The 19558-nt window shown below is 37.7% G+C and overlaps 2 protein-coding genes across 2 annotated transcripts; one reads left to right on the top strand and one right to left on the bottom strand.

Annotated features, from left to right (window-relative positions):
• The first annotated feature begins 206 nt into the window (after positions 1–206).
• LOC140835889 (uncharacterized) lies at positions 207–5884 on the top strand. The gene is made up of 3 exons (XM_073201300.1): positions 207–756; positions 5662–5701; positions 5830–5884. The coding sequence occupies exons 1-3, from the start codon at positions 207–209 to the stop codon at positions 5882–5884; spliced, it is 645 nt and encodes a 214-aa protein (XP_073057401.1).
• A 5016-nt stretch (positions 5885–10900) lies between these two features.
• On the bottom strand, positions 10901–13603 carry LOC140835888 (uncharacterized). The gene is made up of 4 exons (XM_073201299.1): positions 13277–13603; positions 12679–13182; positions 11487–11712; positions 10901–11385 (listed from the first exon to the last, which is right to left on the bottom strand). Exons 1-4 carry the CDS (start codon positions 13601–13603, stop codon positions 10901–10903), a joined length of 1542 nt encoding a protein of 513 aa, XP_073057400.1.
• Between the last annotated feature and the right edge of the window lie 5955 nt (positions 13604–19558).

The following is a 19558-nucleotide window of genomic DNA, read 5'->3' as shown; positions in this document are numbered from 1 at the left end:
ACATGCAGGCTCAGATGCTTGCAGGCATGACGCAGTTCTTTACGCAGTTTGCGAGGAACCAGACTACTGCAGGCCCCGAGGAGAGGCCTAGGACAGAGGCGTTATATGAGCGATTCCGGAGGATGAGTCCGAAGGAGTTTTCGGGTACCACTGACCTGATGGTAGCTGAGGGATGGATCAAGTCCATCGAAGTAATATTCGACTTCATGGAGCTGATGGACGCTGACAGGGTCAGATGTGCTATATTCTTGCTGTCAGGGGATGCTAGACTGTGGTGGGAGAGTGCATCGGTGGCAGTAAACTTCCAGACTCTGACGTGGAATGGATTCAAAGAGGCGTTCTACGCCAAATATTTCACTGAGGAGGTAAGATCCAGACTCACCAGTGAGTTTATGACGCTGCGTCAGGGAGGTAGTAGCGTGGCAAAGTTTGTTAGGAAGTTCGAGAGGGGGTGTTACTTTGTACCCCTCATTGCAAACGATGCCCAAGCAAAGTTAAGGCATTTTCTGAATGGGTTACAGCCGATCCTACGCCGCGATGTGAGAGTAGCTGGCCCCTCTACATACGCAGTTGCAGTTTCTAGGGCTTTGGCGGCAGAACAGGATCTGAGGGATATAGAGGCGAACCGACAGGGCAAGAGGCCCTATCATGCACCACCGCAACACCAACAGCAACAACAGCAGAGATCCCAGTTTAAGAGGCCGTTTCAGGGGCCGCCTGGGAAAAAGCCTTATCCAGGACCGCCAAAGGGCAAGGGTCCAATTCCGCAGCAAGGGGCGCCTCAGAAGCCCGCTATCTTCCCAGTGTGCCAGAAGTGCAATCGCCAGCATCCCGGACATTGCTTATGGGGATCCGGAAAATGTTTTAAATGTGGAGCTACGGACCACATGTTGAAAGAGTGCCCACAGTGGAAGCAGCCGACCCAAGGAAGAGTGTTCGCCATGCATGCACAAGAGGCGAACCCAGACACGACATTACTAACCGGTAAACTTTTCTACCTAAGCTCAGTATTACTTTGCCGTGCATGTGGATTTTGTTTGGAATTATTAGTATGCTAGTAATAATTTGTGCACCTTGAGTATTGGGTTCTTTTATGCTCGAGAGTGTTGGTAAGATTTTTGGGATATAAGTTAGTTTGTGTTGTGCTAACGCATCTCAGGAAGCATTTTTATTAAGAAACTATCCACAACCGCACTGATAGACTCAGGAGCCACTCACTCCTTCATATCGGAGACTTTTGCCAACCATTTGGAACTCAAGTCCATTGGCCTAGACGTGAACTTTTCAGTGACAGTCCCATCAAGGGAAGAGCTGTTAGCTACCAGTGTGGTCAGAGACATCGATCTAGAACTGCATATCCACTTAGTGTATGCAGATTTAATCCTATTGCCGATGCCAGAATTCGACATCATATTGGGATTGGACTGGCTGACTAAGAACAGAGTTCTTATCGACTTTCAGAAGAGATCAGTACTAGTCAGACCGTTGGGTATGGAGCAGTTTCTTTTTGAGCCAGACAGATGGAGAAGTTTCCCTCGCATGATTTCGTGCATGCAGGCGAGGAGACTGATTTCCAAGGGGTGCCAGGCCTTCTTGGCTAGTATTATATCAGCACCTGATGCGCCTACTCCATCTCTAGCTGAAGTGCCAGTAGTCAGTGAATTCCCAGACGTCTTCCCAGACGATGTTTCAGGTCTTCCACCAGATAGAGAGGTGGAGTTTGCTATTGATCTCATGCCAGGCACAGTGCCAAACTCTAAGGCACCGTACAGATTAGCTCCAGCGGAAATGTTAGAACTCAAGCAGCAGATTCAGGAGCTCTTAGACAAGGAGTTTATCCGCCGGAGTTTCTCACCGTGAGGCGCACCGGTACTTTTTGTGAAAAAGAAAGACGGAAGCATGAGACTGTGCATCGATTACCGCGAACTGAACAAGGTAACGATCAAGAATATGTACCCGTTGCCTAGAATCGAAGACTTGTTTGATTAATTACAGGGAGCTACAGTGTTCTCTAAGATAGATCTTCGATCAGGGTACCATCAGCTAAAAGTGAAGGATGCAGATGTCCACAAGACAGCTTTCAGGACCCGGTATGGGCATTACGAATTCTTAGTGATGCCGTTTGGATTGACTAATGCTCCAGCAATTTTCATGGATATCATGAACCGAGTATTTCAGCCATTCCTCGATCAATTCGTCATAGTATTCATTGACGATATTCTTATATACTCGAAGAGCCATGAGGAGCACAGCCAGCACTTGAGAACAGTTTTACAGACCTTGCAGAGTCGCAAGTTATATGCGAAGTTCAGTAAATGTGAATTTTGGTTGGAGAAGGTAGCGTTTTTGGGGCATATTGTATCTAGCAGTTGAATTGAAGTGGATCCATCTAAGGTAGCAGCGGTTAGAGATTGGGTTGAACCTAAGAACGCATCAGAAATCTGCAGCTTTCTGGGTTTGGCCGGATACTACCGTAAGTTCATTCGAGGATTTTCATCCATAGCGGTGCAACTCACGTCACTCACCAAGAAGAATGCTAAATTCGTGTGGAGCGACGGATGCCAGAAGAGCTTCGATACGTTGAAGCAAGCTCTTATTTCAGCGCCAGTGCTAGCCATGCCATCCGGGGGCAAGGAGACTTTGTGTTATATACCGATGCATCTAAGCTCGGGTTAGGCGCAGTATTGATGCAGCAGGGTTGGGTCATAGCCTATGCTTCCAGGAAACTGAAAGTGCACGAGAAGAACTATCTGACTCACGACCTAGAGTTAGCCGCCGTTGTCTTTGCACTGAAAATTTGGAGACACTACCTATACGGCGAGAAATGTCAGATTTTCACAGACCACAAGAGTCTCAAATATTTCTTCACGCAGAAGGAGTTGAATATGAGACAAAGACGATGGTTGGAACTTGTGAAGGATTACGACTGCGAAATTAGCTACCATCCGGGAAAGGCTAATGTTGTCGCGGACGCATTGAGCAGGAAAGTGGCAGTTGTAGCTCAGTTGTCAGTGCAGAAACCTCTTCAATCTGAGATTCAGAAGTTTGGTCTAGAGATTTATCGTGAGGGCAGAGCTCCTAAGCTGTCTAATCTGACAGTCAAATCTGATATGCTAGACCGTATCCGGGCAGGACAGCCTTCAGACGAGCAGCTACAGAAATGGAGATTGAGAGATGAGGCCAAAGGCAGTGTTCTTTATACAGTGTCAGATGGGATAGTGAGGTACAGAGGTAGAATGTGGGTGCCTAGTGGTGACTCGATTAGACAAGATATTTTGACAGAGGCACACGCATCTCCGTATTCTATCCATCCAGGAGGTACCAAGATGTATAAGGATCTCCAGCTTTTGTATTGGTGGCTAGGGATGAAGCGAGACATCCGCAGGTTCGTGTCCGAATGTCTCACTTGCCAGCAAGTAAAAGCTGAACATCAGAGGCCAGCAGGATTGGTTAAGCCACTCCCCATCCCTGAGTGGAAGTGGGAGAACATTACTATGGATTTTGTGGTTGGGTTGCCGAGGTCAGTCCGAGGATCGAATTCTATTTGGGTTATAGTTGACCGACTCACTAAGACAGCACACTTTTTGCCAGTGAAGACGACTTTCTCCATGACGCAGTACGCAGAGCTATATATTCGGGAGATAGTCCGTTTGCATGGGTTCCCAGTTTCAATTGTGTCCGACAGGGACCCGAGATTCACATCGTCCTTCTGGAAGAGCTTACACGCAGCCATGGGGACGAAGTTGCTTTTCAGTACAGCTTTTCACTCGCAGACAGATGGCCAGTCTGAGCGAGTGATTCAGATTTTAGAGGACTTGTTGCAAGCGTGTATGATTGATTTTCAAGGAGCTTGGGAGTCTAGAATACCTCTAGTGGAGTTCACATACAACAATAGCTTCCAATCATCAATTGGTATGGCCCCCTATGAGGCGTTGTATGGAAGGAAGTGCAGATCACCAATTCATTGGGATGAAGTTGGTGAGAGGGCAGAACTTGGTCAAGAAATAGTTCAGCAGACTGCAGACATAGTGGCCAAGATTCGTGACAGAATGAAGACCGCCCAAAGTCGTCAGAAGAGTTATGCTGATAAGAGGAGGAGAGATCTCGAATTTGCCGTTGGTGATCACGTATTCGTTAACATAGCACCTATGAAGGGTGTTATGAGATTTGGAAAGAGAGGCAAGTTGAGTCCGAGGTTTATTGGGCCGTTTGAAATTTTGGACAGAGTTGGGACACTAGCCTATCGTGTTGCCCTTCCGCCAAATCTGGCCGGGGTACACAATGTGTTCCACGTCTCAATGCTGAGGAAATATTTGGCTAATCCTTAGCACATTCTAAGTTATGAACCATTGAAGTTGGCTTCAGACCTGTCTTATGAGGAGAGACCAGTCCAAATTCTAGACAGACAGGAGCGCAGACTTCGGAACAAGACGACTAAGTTGGTTAAAGTCCGGTGGCTAAACCAATTAGTGGAAGAAGCCACTTGGGAGCCAGAGGCCGACATGAGACTTCGCTACCCGGAGTTGTTCGGTAAGACTTAATTTCGAGGACGAAATTTTTATAAGTGGGGGAGGAACTGTAGTACCCAAATTCAATACACGTATAACCCATGCATTTACTTAAATTGTTAAATCATTTAATTAATTTTAAATGAGTTTTAGCCATGCATAGATTATGAAAAATGCATTATTTTAAATTATTCATGTTCATTGTGATGCACGTTAAAAGGTCTTTCGAGTTTCATATTTCAGGCGATTATTCGAGGCGGGATCGAGGAAAAAAGACCGGTGACGATTTTGGAAATTTTATGTGGTACTTTATTTTAAGTCAGGAATGGGGCGTTTAAATAATTTATTGAGTTTTAGCATTTTTAGCTTAAATCACGTATTTAGTAATTTTGGGAGTTTTAAACTTTTAAAAGTCTAGCACTTGTACAATTCACTAAGGGCTTTTAATTAGTTGAGAGGATAGATAGTATTTTTAATTAATTGCTAATGATTTTAATTAAGCAAAAATCATTCCCTAATCTACTCTTTAACACACGCACACACACATGTTTACACACCCACACTCACACACACAAACACACACTAAATACCGTATAACACACACACATTCAGTTTTATTATTTTGAAAGAGTGAAAACCTAGGGTTATTTCTAGAGAGCAGCCGCCCCCTCCCTCTCCATCTTCTAGCAAATTTTCGAGAGTTTTATTGCAAGAAAGTTGAGCCGCAAGTCGTCCCGGATCAACCTCGCTTCTTTCCCGCGTCGGTGTCGTCGTTACGGTACTTTTAAATATCGAAAAGGCACGTATTCTGTTCTTGATGCATCGACCATGTCATATTATTCGTGCGTTGTTATTTTTGCGTAAAACCATGTGTATGATGCGTAAAAGTTTGAGCAACTACGTTGGGATCACTTTTGAAACACTTTTCAGATCTGGGATTTTCGATTTTTCTGTTCGTATCAAAACTGCGATTTTTCTACTGGGATTTTGAGAAAACTTTCAACTACAAAGTTGTAGAACTTTTCAATACCTTCGATTTGATATATGATTCGAAATTTTTGGAAAAACATTGAGCGAGTTATGGCGTTTTTCGTGGGACTGCTCAAACTGCGACTTTTACGAAAATTGTGTTCTTGAAGTTTCTTTGTTGCAGGCTGCGTTGAGGATCGACGGGTGATCGTTGCTGCATCTAGGTATGATTATTATGATGATCGGATGTCAATTGATGCGCCGCCTAGTGTCGATAGGCACTCACACGCACTAGAAGTCGTAGGTAACGAATTGGTGTCAATTGCTATGTGTTGAATTGGATGTGTCGTAGGGGAACATCGTTGCCTTGGGTGGTTGTACGTTCATGGTTTGATGTTAGGGTATGATAGGATGGGTCTCGGGGTGTCGTTTCATAGTCCGTGTAACCGAGTCTAGAAAGTTGAGCAAAGCATGTACAGAATTTTTCGTAGCTTCGTTTGTCCCGCAGGTACACGGACCCAAGCCCGGACCCTGGCACGGGGTCCGTGTCTTTGTTTTTCTCTTGGTGCGCCATTACAGAGTCTACACGGACCTCCACCCGGACCCTGGAACGGGGTCCGTGTCCACCCTTCTTTCCGAACCCTTTTACCCGAGTCTACACGGACCCCTACACGGATGTTGGCACGGGGTCCGTGTCCTTCATAAATTGGGAAAATTATTATAGCATGTTTGAGGTTTGATGTCATGGTTTAGCGCAAGGGTTATCAAGGTCGTGTTATGGGAAATTTTAGAATGCCCTAAGTAATGATTGAACTTGAGAGTAAGTATGATTTCTACGTTTAAGTTATGCAAATTCATGTTAGTGTGTAGCAACGGCCCCGATCGAAGTTCAATGAATCCCTCAACGACAAGTAAGTATGTTTGACGTGCAAGAAAATATTTTAAGTTTTGAGGTATGCTAATTGTCTTTTGACCAAATTGAATGGGTTTGGAAGTCGGTGAACGTGGCCGAGGACATCTCCTCCCCGTTAAATTATGAACCGGTTAGATCATGGTTGGAAAGCGTTAAATTATGAACGGGGACCAACCAGCCCGTTAAATTATGAACGGGGATCTCATGTAAGTGCCAGTGGATACGTCCCTGTCAGCCCAGTACTGCTGTTTGTCTGATCAGGCGTTTATTATGTATGGGTCACTTGCTTTGAAACATCCTCTACGCAAAAATGACGAAGTTATGTATGTGCAAGTATGTTCAAGTATGCAGCATGTTTATGAAAAGTTTAAGTTATGGCACGTCGAAGTATGTATGTACGTATGTTCAAGTTTTAATACACAAGTTCAAGTTTCAAGTTATGTCTGTCCTATTTTAAAGTTGCATGTGATTTTGTTATGTAGTACTCGTTATTCCAGTTTATACGTGTTGAGTCTTTAGACTCACTAGACTTGATCGATGCAGGTGACTATGTTGATTAGACAGGAGGTGGTGACCAAGGGGCAGGCTTGGACTGAGCGGCAGGCTAAACCCGAGGACCGCCCATGTTATTTTACGATTTCTATGCAAGTTCAAAATACTCTGATGTTATGTTTCATTTCAAGACTTTTGGGGCAAGTGTTTCTTTTTAGCAAATTTTATTGGTGATGTCGATTTCAAACATTTTTATTGACGAAGGATGTAGTGACGACCGTATTTGATTTCATTTCCGCATTCCTTTTAGTTTAAAAGAAAATTTTAAATTCTTCCGCAAATTTTAAGTAGTAAGAGTACGGTTCGTTACAGAACCTCCTCTTCGGAAGTTATGGGTTCCACTTCCTTACCCTTTGAAGTTGATTTATCATCATCTTCACAAGGTTCAAGAATGGATTTTTCCACAACCTTACCACTTCGAAGGGTAATAACAGATTTTACCTGATCTATCGGTTGAGTTCCAGAAGTTCCAGTTTGTGAATGATGATCCTTGGGATTAGGCAGAGGTTGTGAAGGAAATTTACCTTTTTCATGAACATTAAGTGCAGATGCAAATTTAGCAAGAGTATCTTTCAAATCTGTCATGGTTTGAGCAGTTTGAGTATTGATAGACTCTTGCTTTGCAATGAAAGAATTCAATAAATCTTCCAAATTCCTTTTAGGTGGAGGAACATAAGGTGCATAATTTTGAAAATTTTGTTGATTTTGAAAATTTGGTTGCGGAAATTGTGCAACATTATCATTCCTCCAACTAAAATTTGGATGATTTCGCCAACCAGAATTGTAATTTTGAGAAAATGGTTCAAAATTTGGCCTTTTGAAATTGTTCAAAACATTGACTTGTTCATGGAGACATTCTTTAAAAGAGGGTAAAGTGGGACAATCTTTTGTAAAATGATCACTTGTATCACATATGTGACAACAATTTCTTGAACAGATTTTAATTGACCATTCTTTTTCAATTCAAGTGCCTCAAATTTTCTTGCCAAAGAGGTAAATCTAGCATGAAGATCATGTTCATCTTTGAGAGTGTACATACCTCCACCAGATGTAGGAGATTGAATCTTGTTTGATGGTTCAATTGTACCTATAATATCCCAATTTTGAGCATTTTCAGCTAATGAATCGAGATACTCAATTGCTTCGTTTGGATCTTTATCTTCAAATGTTCCATTACACATAAATTCAACCATTTGCCTATCTTTAGGTGTTAAGCCTTCATAAAATTGAGAAACAACTCTCCAAATTTCAAAACCATGATGTGGACAAAGATTAAGCAATTCTTTGTATCTATCCCAACAATGATAAAAAGTTTCTCCTTGTTTTTGAGTGAAAGTGATGATTTGCCTTTTGAAAGAATTTGTTCTATGAGATGGAAAAAACTTTTTCAAAAATTGTTGTTGCAATTCATCCCAAGTTCGAATGGATCCCGATCTAAGATTTTGTAGCCAAGTTTTAGCTTTTTCTTTTAAAGAAAAAGAAAAAAGCTTAAGTCGAATGGTGTTCATGCTACAATTTAGATCATTATATGTGTTGCACACTTCTTCAAACTCTCGTAAATGCATGTATGAATTTTCAGAATCTAAGCCATGAAAGTTGGGTAAAAGTTGGATAATACCAGGCTTAAAATTGAAATGAGATGCATCAGGGGGAAAAACTAGACATGAAGGTGCACTAGTACGTGTAGGATTCATGTGATCTCTAAGTGTTCTTCGTCTATCATGATCATGTTGAGATTGAATTTCATTTTCATTTTCTTGGATGGGTTCTTCCGCCATGTTTTGTAAAAATAAAGGGTTGTTTCGAATGAGTCGACCACTAAGTGTACGTGACCAAATGCTCATGCAAATGCAAAAGAAAAAAGAAAAAAAAACACACACAAAAGCAATAAAAATTCAAATAAAGAAAAATAAACTATAAACAATATTAAATAGACTTGAAATTAAATTATACTTCCCCGGCAACGGCGCCAAAAACTTGTTGCGACTTTGATTGTTGCACTCCCAAGAGCAGGTTGTCCTCACAAGTAGTATAATTCGGTGAGTCCGAATATAGTATCCACAGGGAAGCTAAGGTAATTACAAGTCCACTACAATGTCTTTTTGTTATTGTTTTTGTTTTTTTTTCTTTTTTAATTTTAATTGTTTGAATCTTTAATGGGTAAATTTTAATTGTTCAAATTTTAATTTAAGTAGTTGAGATTAAAGGATCCACTCTTGGTATTTTAATAAAGTTAACATTAACGAACAATATTGAAATCCACTTAATAAAATGGTTCCAATATATTAAATAATCATATTTATATTATGTTATAAATTATTATCTCATAAATATATAATATATACCAAAACTTATAAATGTGGTCAAGTATTTATTGTGCTATATATATATATATATATATATATATATATATATATATATATATATATATATATATTTGTAAACACTAAATCAAGGTTCCCACTTTAAATGGTTGGTAAAACCAAACTAACATTTAAATGGTACCAAGAAAATATTATTATGATATATTTATATATAGTAAATCAAGGAATCCAAGTTAAATGGTTGGTAAAACCAAACTAACATTTAAATGGTTCCAAGAATTTAATATTATAATATATTTATATATAATAAATGAAGGCATCCACTTTAAATGGTTGGTAATACCAAACTAACATTTAAATGGTTCCAAGAATTTAGTGTAACATAAGCAACAATAAATCAAAACCCCCACTTATAAGTAGGGTATAAAAATGCTTAAAGAAATAAATATAACATAAACAATAAATAATGATTAAATAATATAAAACATAGATTCTTACCTTTTAATAACCTTATTATCATGCCAAGAGTTTCACCTTATCATCTCAACTTTAGGAAGTTAGCTATTCATTATTCGAAGTGTAAAACTTTGAATATGAAATTAACATGCTAATTATATTTAAATGAAGAAATAAAAGAAAAATATAGAGAGAAATATTATGAACTCAAAGGTTTGTTCATAGAATGAGGGATATCTCAATACATTACAATGCACCCCTATTTATAGCCAAATTTGGGGAGACAACCACAAATAAAATATTATTTTTTACACATAAGTCTTCATTGGTGTTCCAAGAAATTAATATTATATTACACATCACTTTTGAAAATCTTCTTCTCCGAATTTGCTTCTTCACATAAAAAGAAACATGTGAATTATTGAGTTGTCTAGTTGTGGTATTTTTCTCAGAATATTTGACCAAGTAATTTGAGAGATATGGTCAAAATACTAGAGCATGGTAAAACTGCCACTCCTTTGGTTACTTTCTTTGTTGCTTAATTTGATCCCAATTGTGAGAGGATTTTTATCTCATGCTTGCCAACAATATTGTAGATATTATAATCAACTTTCTACAGGTCCAAGAATCATCTTAATCCCATTTGCAACGCCAAGGTTATTCTTGTTTTATCGAACCTGTAAAAAATAGTAAAAACTTATAATTACACACAACTTATATTTTATACAATTTATTATAAAACATGTAATATTTAAACATTAAATAAAACAAAAACTATATATTTATATTATAAAACATTTAATTAATATACAATTTTTTATCTTTATCATGACTCTTGTAATATTTTTATGGGGGTATATTCAATCTAGACTCTTCATTTGAAATATTATTATTATTATTATTATTATTATTATTATTATTATTATTATTATTATTATTATTATTATTATTAATGTAAATTTTATTATTATTATTAATGTAAATGAAAACAAATAATGAATCACTAGTCAATTTAGAACTCAAAATTGAACTTCTCGATCCTAACCAATTCAACATAAATTATTAATTAATCAAAAAATTTAATATATATAACAATTTCTTTTTGTGAATATTAGATTAAAACATCCAAATAGTATGACAATTTGATAAAATTTCAACAGTAGTTTATGAAATAAAATCTAACTTATATTGACAATATGATCAACATCGCTCCACATTTGATTTCCTATAGCATCTCTCCATGCATTAGCATTTGTCTGTTGTTGTTCTTGTGTATCGAATAATTCACCAAAGTTGTCATCTTCGTAAACTTGTTCTGATGAAGATGGTGGAACTTCAATCTCGGTTTCAACTGGAAATTCATCAGAACGACACTCCTTGCGAAGAAAATTGTGTAATCCAACACAAGCCAATACAATCTCTGTCTGTGTTGTATATTTAAACGGAGGAGCAGTTTTGAATAATTTGAACCGCGATTTAAATATGCCAAATAACCTTTCAATTACGTTCCTCAAAGAAGCATGACAGAGATTGAACAACTCTTTTGCATATTCAGGGTGGCGACCTTGGCCAGTGAAATCTTGGAGATGATAATGCACACCACGAAAAAGAGCCAAAAATTGACGTCGATTTGGATATCCACCGTCCACTAAAAAGAATTTACCTATCAAACCATATTTTGTAGGATCAAGTAACTAATGTATAGAATATATAATCCTAAAAATAAAAAAAAATTTAATAAGCTAGTAGCATTAAAAAAATAACCTTGTGTCACTTTAAGCCCGTTATTTCTTGATAAAGCATCTGCCAATACGCTTGAATCATGTGCAGATCCCTCCCATCCACTGAGCACATATATGAATTCTAAATCAATGTTACATGCTGCTAAAACATTTTGAGAAATCATCCCATGACGATTACGATAACTATTAGTATCACGCCCAAACACCGTGGCAGGAATATGAGTGCCATCAATAGCTTCAATGCAATCCTATAACAACAATATAATAATAATAATTACAACAACATCAATAACAAAAACAACAAAAAGAATTTCATTACTTACTTTGAAATAAGGATAAAATCTTGTACTCTCTTTTATTTTTTCGGGCACTGCAGATCCAGGTTTTACCATCATATCTGCTGCAATGCTATTTAATGCTTTCAATACCTTGTTGAAGTTTTGGCTTGTATTGTAGTGTGATCGTTCAAAGGTTTTACGAATTAAGCAATATCGGGTATTATGACCAACAACGAGTAAAAATACGACAAGCTTTTCTTCAATACAAATGTATGTTGTACCTTGTAAATGTGTTTTCTCTCTAAGGATGTTGCACAATTTTAAAAATACATCGGGGTACATTCTATAAATCTCTCGAAAGTTTGTTGGATTTTCTTTTAATATTTTATGAATATAATCGTATCCCCTTGAAGTTATTGGTCGTCTATTTAAAGGACGATGGACACGTTCACAATTAATGTTAGCTATATGCTTAGTAAAAGTATAGAGGCTCCCACGAACTTCAACTAACAAAAACCTAATAGTTTCGTGTAATTCTTCTTCAAATTCATCTTCTTCCATTTGTTCTTCTACTTCATCGACGTTGATATTTGACATTCAAATAAACTACCTGATATCAAACAGATAATTAAAATAAAAGAAACTCTATAAATTTATTAAAAAACCATTCCATGTATCAAACAAGATATGTTCAAGAAACAACAAAAAACCTTATATAAATCATCCAAAATTCAAGAGTTTTCTACTAGATCAATAATTAGAAAAACAAATTCGAAACAATGCGAATAGAATTTTTAACATAAGGTAACTATTTAAGAATTGTGTTTCAAAACATACTCATTCATTCAATTTATAATATATCCATCCCGAACGCTCTTCAATGGTCATTTTCAAGAAATCCATCTTTTTTGATCTGGTATTGAGTAAATCAAGCACCTTATATCGAGTACGATTATCCAAATTTGGGACCTCCTTGATAGCATCCCAACAAGTGTCACCTGCATTCCCTATTGATTCTATCTTAGAAACCACCTTCTCAAGACTATGGGAGAACTCGTGCATAGCATTTGGGTCAATACTTTTGAATGTGTTTGATTTTGCTTCAAACTCGGTCCTATCCGGTTTCCTAGTTGTTGCTGGAACCTCTGAACTTATGGGCTGAGAGAGTAATGGTGAAATAGAGTCCTCGAAAAATGGAGGTTGATACGAAGATTCTTGTCCGTCGCTTTGCACGAAATATTCACCAATGTTGTGATCAAACACATAATCGTCTATTAAACTAGTTCCCCTATTTTCTTCTATCTCAAATTTTCTTGCATCAGTGTCATCTCCTACTCCAATTGAGTGTTTTCCTGTAGCAGTTCCAGTCCCAACCACAATTCTCAGGTCTTCATAATCCTCAAAAGTGTCTGTCCGATAGTGTTCATGTTTAGGGTGAGACTGGTAAAGAGCAAAAAATAACATCAAATGTTAAGCTAGTTATAAATCTAATTGTAAATATAAATTTTATTTTTTTAAACTCAAAGACTCTCACCTTAAAATAATCTTCCCATACTTCGTCATTAGACGTGAATTTCTTTGTCTCAGGATCCCATCCAAAACCAGAGTTATGACGCATAAGCTTACAATAACTGCTGTATCTTCCTTTGAACCACTTTAGATGACTTTGATATTGTGTAATAGTTTTTGCACACCCAATCTTGTCGTTCAGAGCGGGAAGTATTTTCTTTTCTACATTTTTTTTGCTAAATACTCCATTCTTATCACGCCATCCTCTCATGGCAGCATCAACCATAATTTTTAGCAATTCATTGCTCTCTTCAATCGTCCACACATGATATTTTTCTCGTGAAACTCCCATTGATAGTATTACTTGAATATGCATAAGATAAAATCTCAAGAACAACTCACAACAAATTTTATTAACATTCTATAATCCATAACAAACCTAAAACTATGCAATATACGCATATTGAAAACATGATATTTAAATAATAAAAAAACTTACAGACTATTAATTATATTCATTCAAACCTAAAACTATGCAATATACATATACTAAAAACATGATATTTAAATAATAATAAAATACTTACAAATTAATAAAATACTTGCAAATTATTGATTATACTCATAACAAACCTAAAACGATGCAATATACATATATTAAAAACCTAATATTAAATAACAATAAAAAACTTACAAATTATTAATTTAGTGAGACATTTGATACAATTGTGAAATTAGGTTTGTGTGCATCGAATTATTCTCAATAAGATTTGTGTGAATGTGTAGACAAAATTGTAAAATTATATAGATTTATGATAAATAATCATGATCAAGCTGACAAAGGAAAAATAAAAATGAAACAACATAATAATTGAGAAGTCAACTTGAATGTGTACAAAAAAAAAAACGTGACTGAAGAAGGGAATAACACCTTTGAAGGAAATTGTGCAGGAGGAAGAAGAGCAGCCGCCGATATGGGGTGCAAAAATTTGTTGATAAAAGTCTACCAAAATCTCTAGGGTGAGTAGAAGAGAATTTTTTATTTCTAATTGTTGTACCTAGTGTTTTAAATTTTGTACATAAAGAAATCTATAAGAAATCATGGAAAATCTATGGAAATTTTGGATACTTATAGATTTTCATAGAGTCTTCAAAAATCAAACTTGAATACCACTATACTTTTAACAACTCTACAAATCCTAATTTGGATAACCCAAAACTTTTATAGAGTGTACAAAAATCCATGTTGAGTACCTCTAGATTTCTAAAATCCATGAAAGTCATCAAAAGTAATTAAATTTCCTAGATTGAATATACCCTCATAAGTTCTAAATTTAGAATTTTATTTTAAAGTTTAAAATTATTCGGGATTAAAACGCATTGAAAATGACTAATTAAATATTAATTAAAAAGTCTAGTATTTAAACTAAATAAAATTATGAGAATTTTAATTTAGGCTTAAATAATTATTTGAGACATGTTAGAGTCAATGAAATTAAGAAAAATTCAAAAACGTGAAATTTTACGTTCAGGGCAAAACAGTATTTTTACACCTAAAAATTAGTAAACGTCATGGCACTGCTCTAAATGCTGTGTTATGTGCTAAAATGTTTATTTTTAATTATGGGATTTTATGATTATTTATGGAATTTTTGATGAAAAGATAAAGTCAAAAGATATGTTGCATGCTTGTTTTTAAAAGAAATGATATTAAATGCATTATTTTTATAAAGTGATAAAAATGAGAAATATTTGAGGAGGTGAACTAATTGTGACTATTGAGGATATGAGGATATGAATGGGGATATCGTGAGGGAAAAGGCTCCAGAGGGAGCAAAAAGCCCATTTATAGGAGAAGGCCCCAGAGGGAGCCTGACGATCGTATTTTCATTCGATTAGGATAGGCCAAGGTTCAGTTGACGGGTGAGTATGTCGCTGATATCCTCGCGGCCCAGTACTGTTGTTACATGTAGATGAATCCATCGAATTTTATAAGGAAAATAAATGTCACAATTAACGATCTGAATTCAATAAAAAGGAAAATATGTATATGCTCATGATAAAATAATTTATGATATGAAATGATAAAAAAGGAATGCTGACGTTTATGTCGTGCATGTCATGAAAATGTTACTTTTACGTAAAATTATTTTCACTGCTGTTTGTGGTTTTATACGTATTATTTGTTAACAAGGTTACGGTGTGTTGAGTCTTTAGCCTCACTAGGTGTGATGGATGCAGGTGATTACGATGTTAATGTTACTAGAGGTCTTGATGGTTGAGCTGACTGGACTGGAGTTGCACATGACTCGAAGACCAGAGCTTCTATTTTTCCGCACTTATGAGTTACGTTTATTAATTATGTTAAAGATTTTTAAGACTATTTACTTATGCTTTTTGAGTGGTTTTTGAGAGGATAACACTCTTAGCAATATTTGAAAAGATTATTTTTAGGTTTGGTTAAATGTTTGACGATTTCATGTTTTGAGATATTTTCGTTGATTTTAAAATACTTGTTGGTGGTTTTATTTTAAAAATGGTGCAAAATATTTTATATAAATGTAAATGTTTCGGCCGAATAGTATAGGTAAAAAAATTTAGTACTTTTTAAGAAAACGAATAGCAGTCGTTTCAAAACAGTTAACAGGGCCGCCTAGAAATCAGGGGAAACAGAAGTCCCAGGTTCAGTTCATGAAGTCGGGACAGCAGAAGCCACCCTAGGCTCAAGGCGTTCCTAAGCTAGAGGAGAGATAGCCTTGCAAGCAGTGCAACCGGTTCCATTATTGTAAGTACATGTGGGGGACCTTTAAGTGCTTTATTTGCAAAGAAGAGGGCCACAACATTGCGGATTTCTCTAGGAACAAGGGCCCTACTACTAGCAGATCCTATGTGATGCATGCCGAGGACGCGAAGGCTGATCTAGACTTGACACTGATCATCTGTAACAATCTTGTTTAAAATTTTTATTTATCGCCTCAATGGCATGAAATATGATATTGGTTGATGGGATTACTTTTGGGATCAAGAACATAGAATAAAATAGGTTGCATGTTCTAATAGGTGGACTTAAGGGTTTAATTGACTTAATTAAGAATCTTAAGGGTCAAATTGCAATAACCGAAAATTTATAAAGACCAAATTGTAAAAACCGAAAGTAGGGTCTTTTTGCAATTCTCGATAAATAGGGGTTGTTTTTGCATATTTGGAAATTTAGGTATCAAATTAATAATTTTCAAAATTTTAGAGCCTAACTTTATCTGATCGAGGTTTTATGGGGCTAGTATGTAAATTTTCAAAAAAATGAGGGACCAAATTGAAGAAAATTCAAAACTTTAGGGTTGAAAATGCAATTTCCAAAAATTTCTAGTGGCAAATTGTGTAATTTTCGGAGGATTTCTAGGACTAATTGAGATTTTTGAGAAAGTTGGGTAATTAGTGATAGAAAATTTTCTTGAGTCTCAACCCGATCGGATTTGATGGTATGTTTTGTCGTAGGAAGGATATTTATTTCAGGTGTAGCCACGTATACACTGCTAGATTCCGGAGCTACACATTCATTTTTATCCAAAATTTTCATCAAGAGACTAGAGATCATACCAGAGACCATGGATTTCGGATTCAGAGTTTCGATTCCTTCCGACGATCAGATGATTACCTCGAAGATAGTGAAGGATTTGGATCTTGGATTACAGAAAAACGTGGTACATGTAGATTTGATTGTGCTACCGATGCCCGAGTTTGACTTTATTCTATGTATGGACTAGCTTTCTTCGAATGGAGTTTTGATTGATTTTCAATGAAGGTCAGTATATGTACGATCGCCCAGCGAGAAGTCAATCATTTTTGAGACAGCCAGGAACTAGCAGATGCCGCACATCATTTCATATATCTGTGCGAGGAAACTTATGAGGAGAGGCTGCCAAGCATTCTTGACTAGTATTATGACAGTGTCTGAGACGTTTAATCAAAGATTGGAGGATTTCGAGTTGGTCAGGGATTTTCATAGGTCTGCTAAGACGATGTTTCAGGCATTCCCCCAGACAGAGAGGTGGACTTTTCCATTAAGCTAATGCCGGGCACAGTGCCGATTTCTAAGGCCACCTATCGTTTAGCACCTGCAAATATGAAGGAGTTGAATGATCAGATTCAGGACTTATTGGACATGGGTTTCATTCACTCGAGTTTTTCTCCATGGGGCGTGCCAGTACTGTTTCTAAAGAAGAAAGACGGTAGCATCCGACTCTGCATTGATTAAATTGACCTGAACAAGTATCCTCTGCCTATGATCGAAGACCTATTTGATCAGCTTCAGGTAGCATCAGTGTTTTCGAAGATATATCTCCGATCAGGACACCACCAGCTGAAGGTTAGAGAGTCTGATGTGCACAAGACGACTTTCAGGACGCGTTATGGGCACTATGAGTTTATGGTGATGCCTTTAAGACTGACAAACACGACAACGATCTTCATGGATCTCATGAATTGCGTATTCCAGCCGTATTTGGATAAGTTCGTCATAGTTTTCATAGATGACATTTTGATCTATTCAAAGATCAGAGATGACCGTAGTCAACACTTGAGGACCGTGCTACATCGGACGATTGTATGCCAAGTTCAACAAAGGTGAGCTCTGGCTAGACAGAGTGGAGTTCTTGGGCTACATCAGGTCCAGAGATGGAGTTGATGTTGACCCCAGCAAGGTTGAGGCAGTCAGAGATTGACCAGTGCCTAAGAGTGTGACAGAGATCCGCAGTTTTTTGTGATTGGCTGGGTACCACAGAAAGTTTATTAATGGCTTTTCTTCTATTGCGGTGCCAATGACCTCCTTGACAAAGAAGAATGCCAAATTCATTTGGGGATCATAGTCCCAGGAGAGTTTGAATAAGATGAAGCAAACGTCGACTTCAGCGCCAGTTCTAGCTATGCCATCAGGGTAAGGCGAGTATGTGCTATACGCGAATGTTTTGAAGCTCGGTTTGGACGCAGTTTTTATGCAACATGATAGAGTTATATCTTACGTATCTAGACAGATGAAGATTCATGAGAAGAATTATTCGACTCATGACCTCGAGCTGGCAGCAGTAGCATTCGCCCTGAAAATTTGGAGGCACTATATGTATGGGAAGAAGTACAAGATTTTCACTGATCACAAGAGTTTGAATTATTTCTTCACATAGAAAGAGCTGAACATGAGGCAGCGCTGATGGTTGGAGCTAGTGAAAGACTATGAACGCGACATTAGCTACCATCCAGGTAAGGCTAATGTGGTTGCGGATGCCCAAGCAGGAAGAATGCAGTGATTTCTCAGTTGTAGGTATAGAGACCATTGCAGGCAAAGATTCAGAGGTTTGAGCTTGGAGTTTATGCCAGGGGAGATGCTCATAATATTTCTACCCTGACAGTACAGTAAACACTGAGGGACATGATTCGAGCAGGGAAAACTTCTGATGAGCAGTTACAGAAGTGGAGACAGAGGGACGAGTCTAAGAGATTGAGGTTGTACTCAGTTGAGGATGGCATAGTCAAATACCGTGACCGACTGTGGGTTCCTAGCAATGATTCACTGAGAGCAGACATTACGCGGGAGGCCCACAACACCCCGTACTCTATTCATCCAGAGAGTACGAAGATGTATAAAGATCTGCAGTCTTTGTACTGGTGGCCAGGCATGAAGCGAGATATTTTGCGTTTCGTGTCTGAGTGTTTGCCGTGTCAGCAGGTTAAAGCCGAGCATTAGATATCTGCATGAAAGCTGAGACCGCTCCCTATTCCCGAGTGGAAATGGTATAAAATTATCATGGATTTTGAGACAGGGGACTACCGAGGACAGCTGGAGGGTATAATGACATTTGGGTGATAGTTGATCAGCTCACCAAGTCTGCTCACTTTTTACCGATCAAGAAGACTTTTACCATGACTCAGTACGCAGAGTTGTATATCAGAAAGATAGTCATACTGCATGGGATTCCAGTGTCCATCATGTCATACAGGGACCTGAGATTCACGTCTGCATTCTGGAAGAGTATGAATCAAGGAATTGGTTACCAAGCTGCTATTCAGCACAGCCTCCATCCTCAGACCGACGGTCAGTCAGAGAGGAAGATTCAGATATTTGAGGACCTACTCAGAGCTTGCGCGATCAACTTACAGGGCAGCTGGGAGGCAAAGTTACCTCTCGCGGAGTTCACATACAATAACACTTATCAGGCATATATTGGTATGGCTCCATATGAGGCAATTTATGTGAGAAAGTGTAGGTTACCAGTCTATTGGGATGAGGTATGGGAAAGAGCAGAGTTGGGCCAGA

The sequence above is a fragment of the Primulina eburnea genome, chromosome 7 (assembly GCF_022965805.1).
Source record: "Primulina eburnea isolate SZY01 chromosome 7, ASM2296580v1, whole genome shotgun sequence".
NCBI classification, from domain to species: domain Eukaryota; kingdom Viridiplantae; phylum Streptophyta; class Magnoliopsida; order Lamiales; family Gesneriaceae; genus Primulina; species Primulina eburnea.
This window is presented reverse-complemented; position numbering and strand designations above follow the sequence as displayed.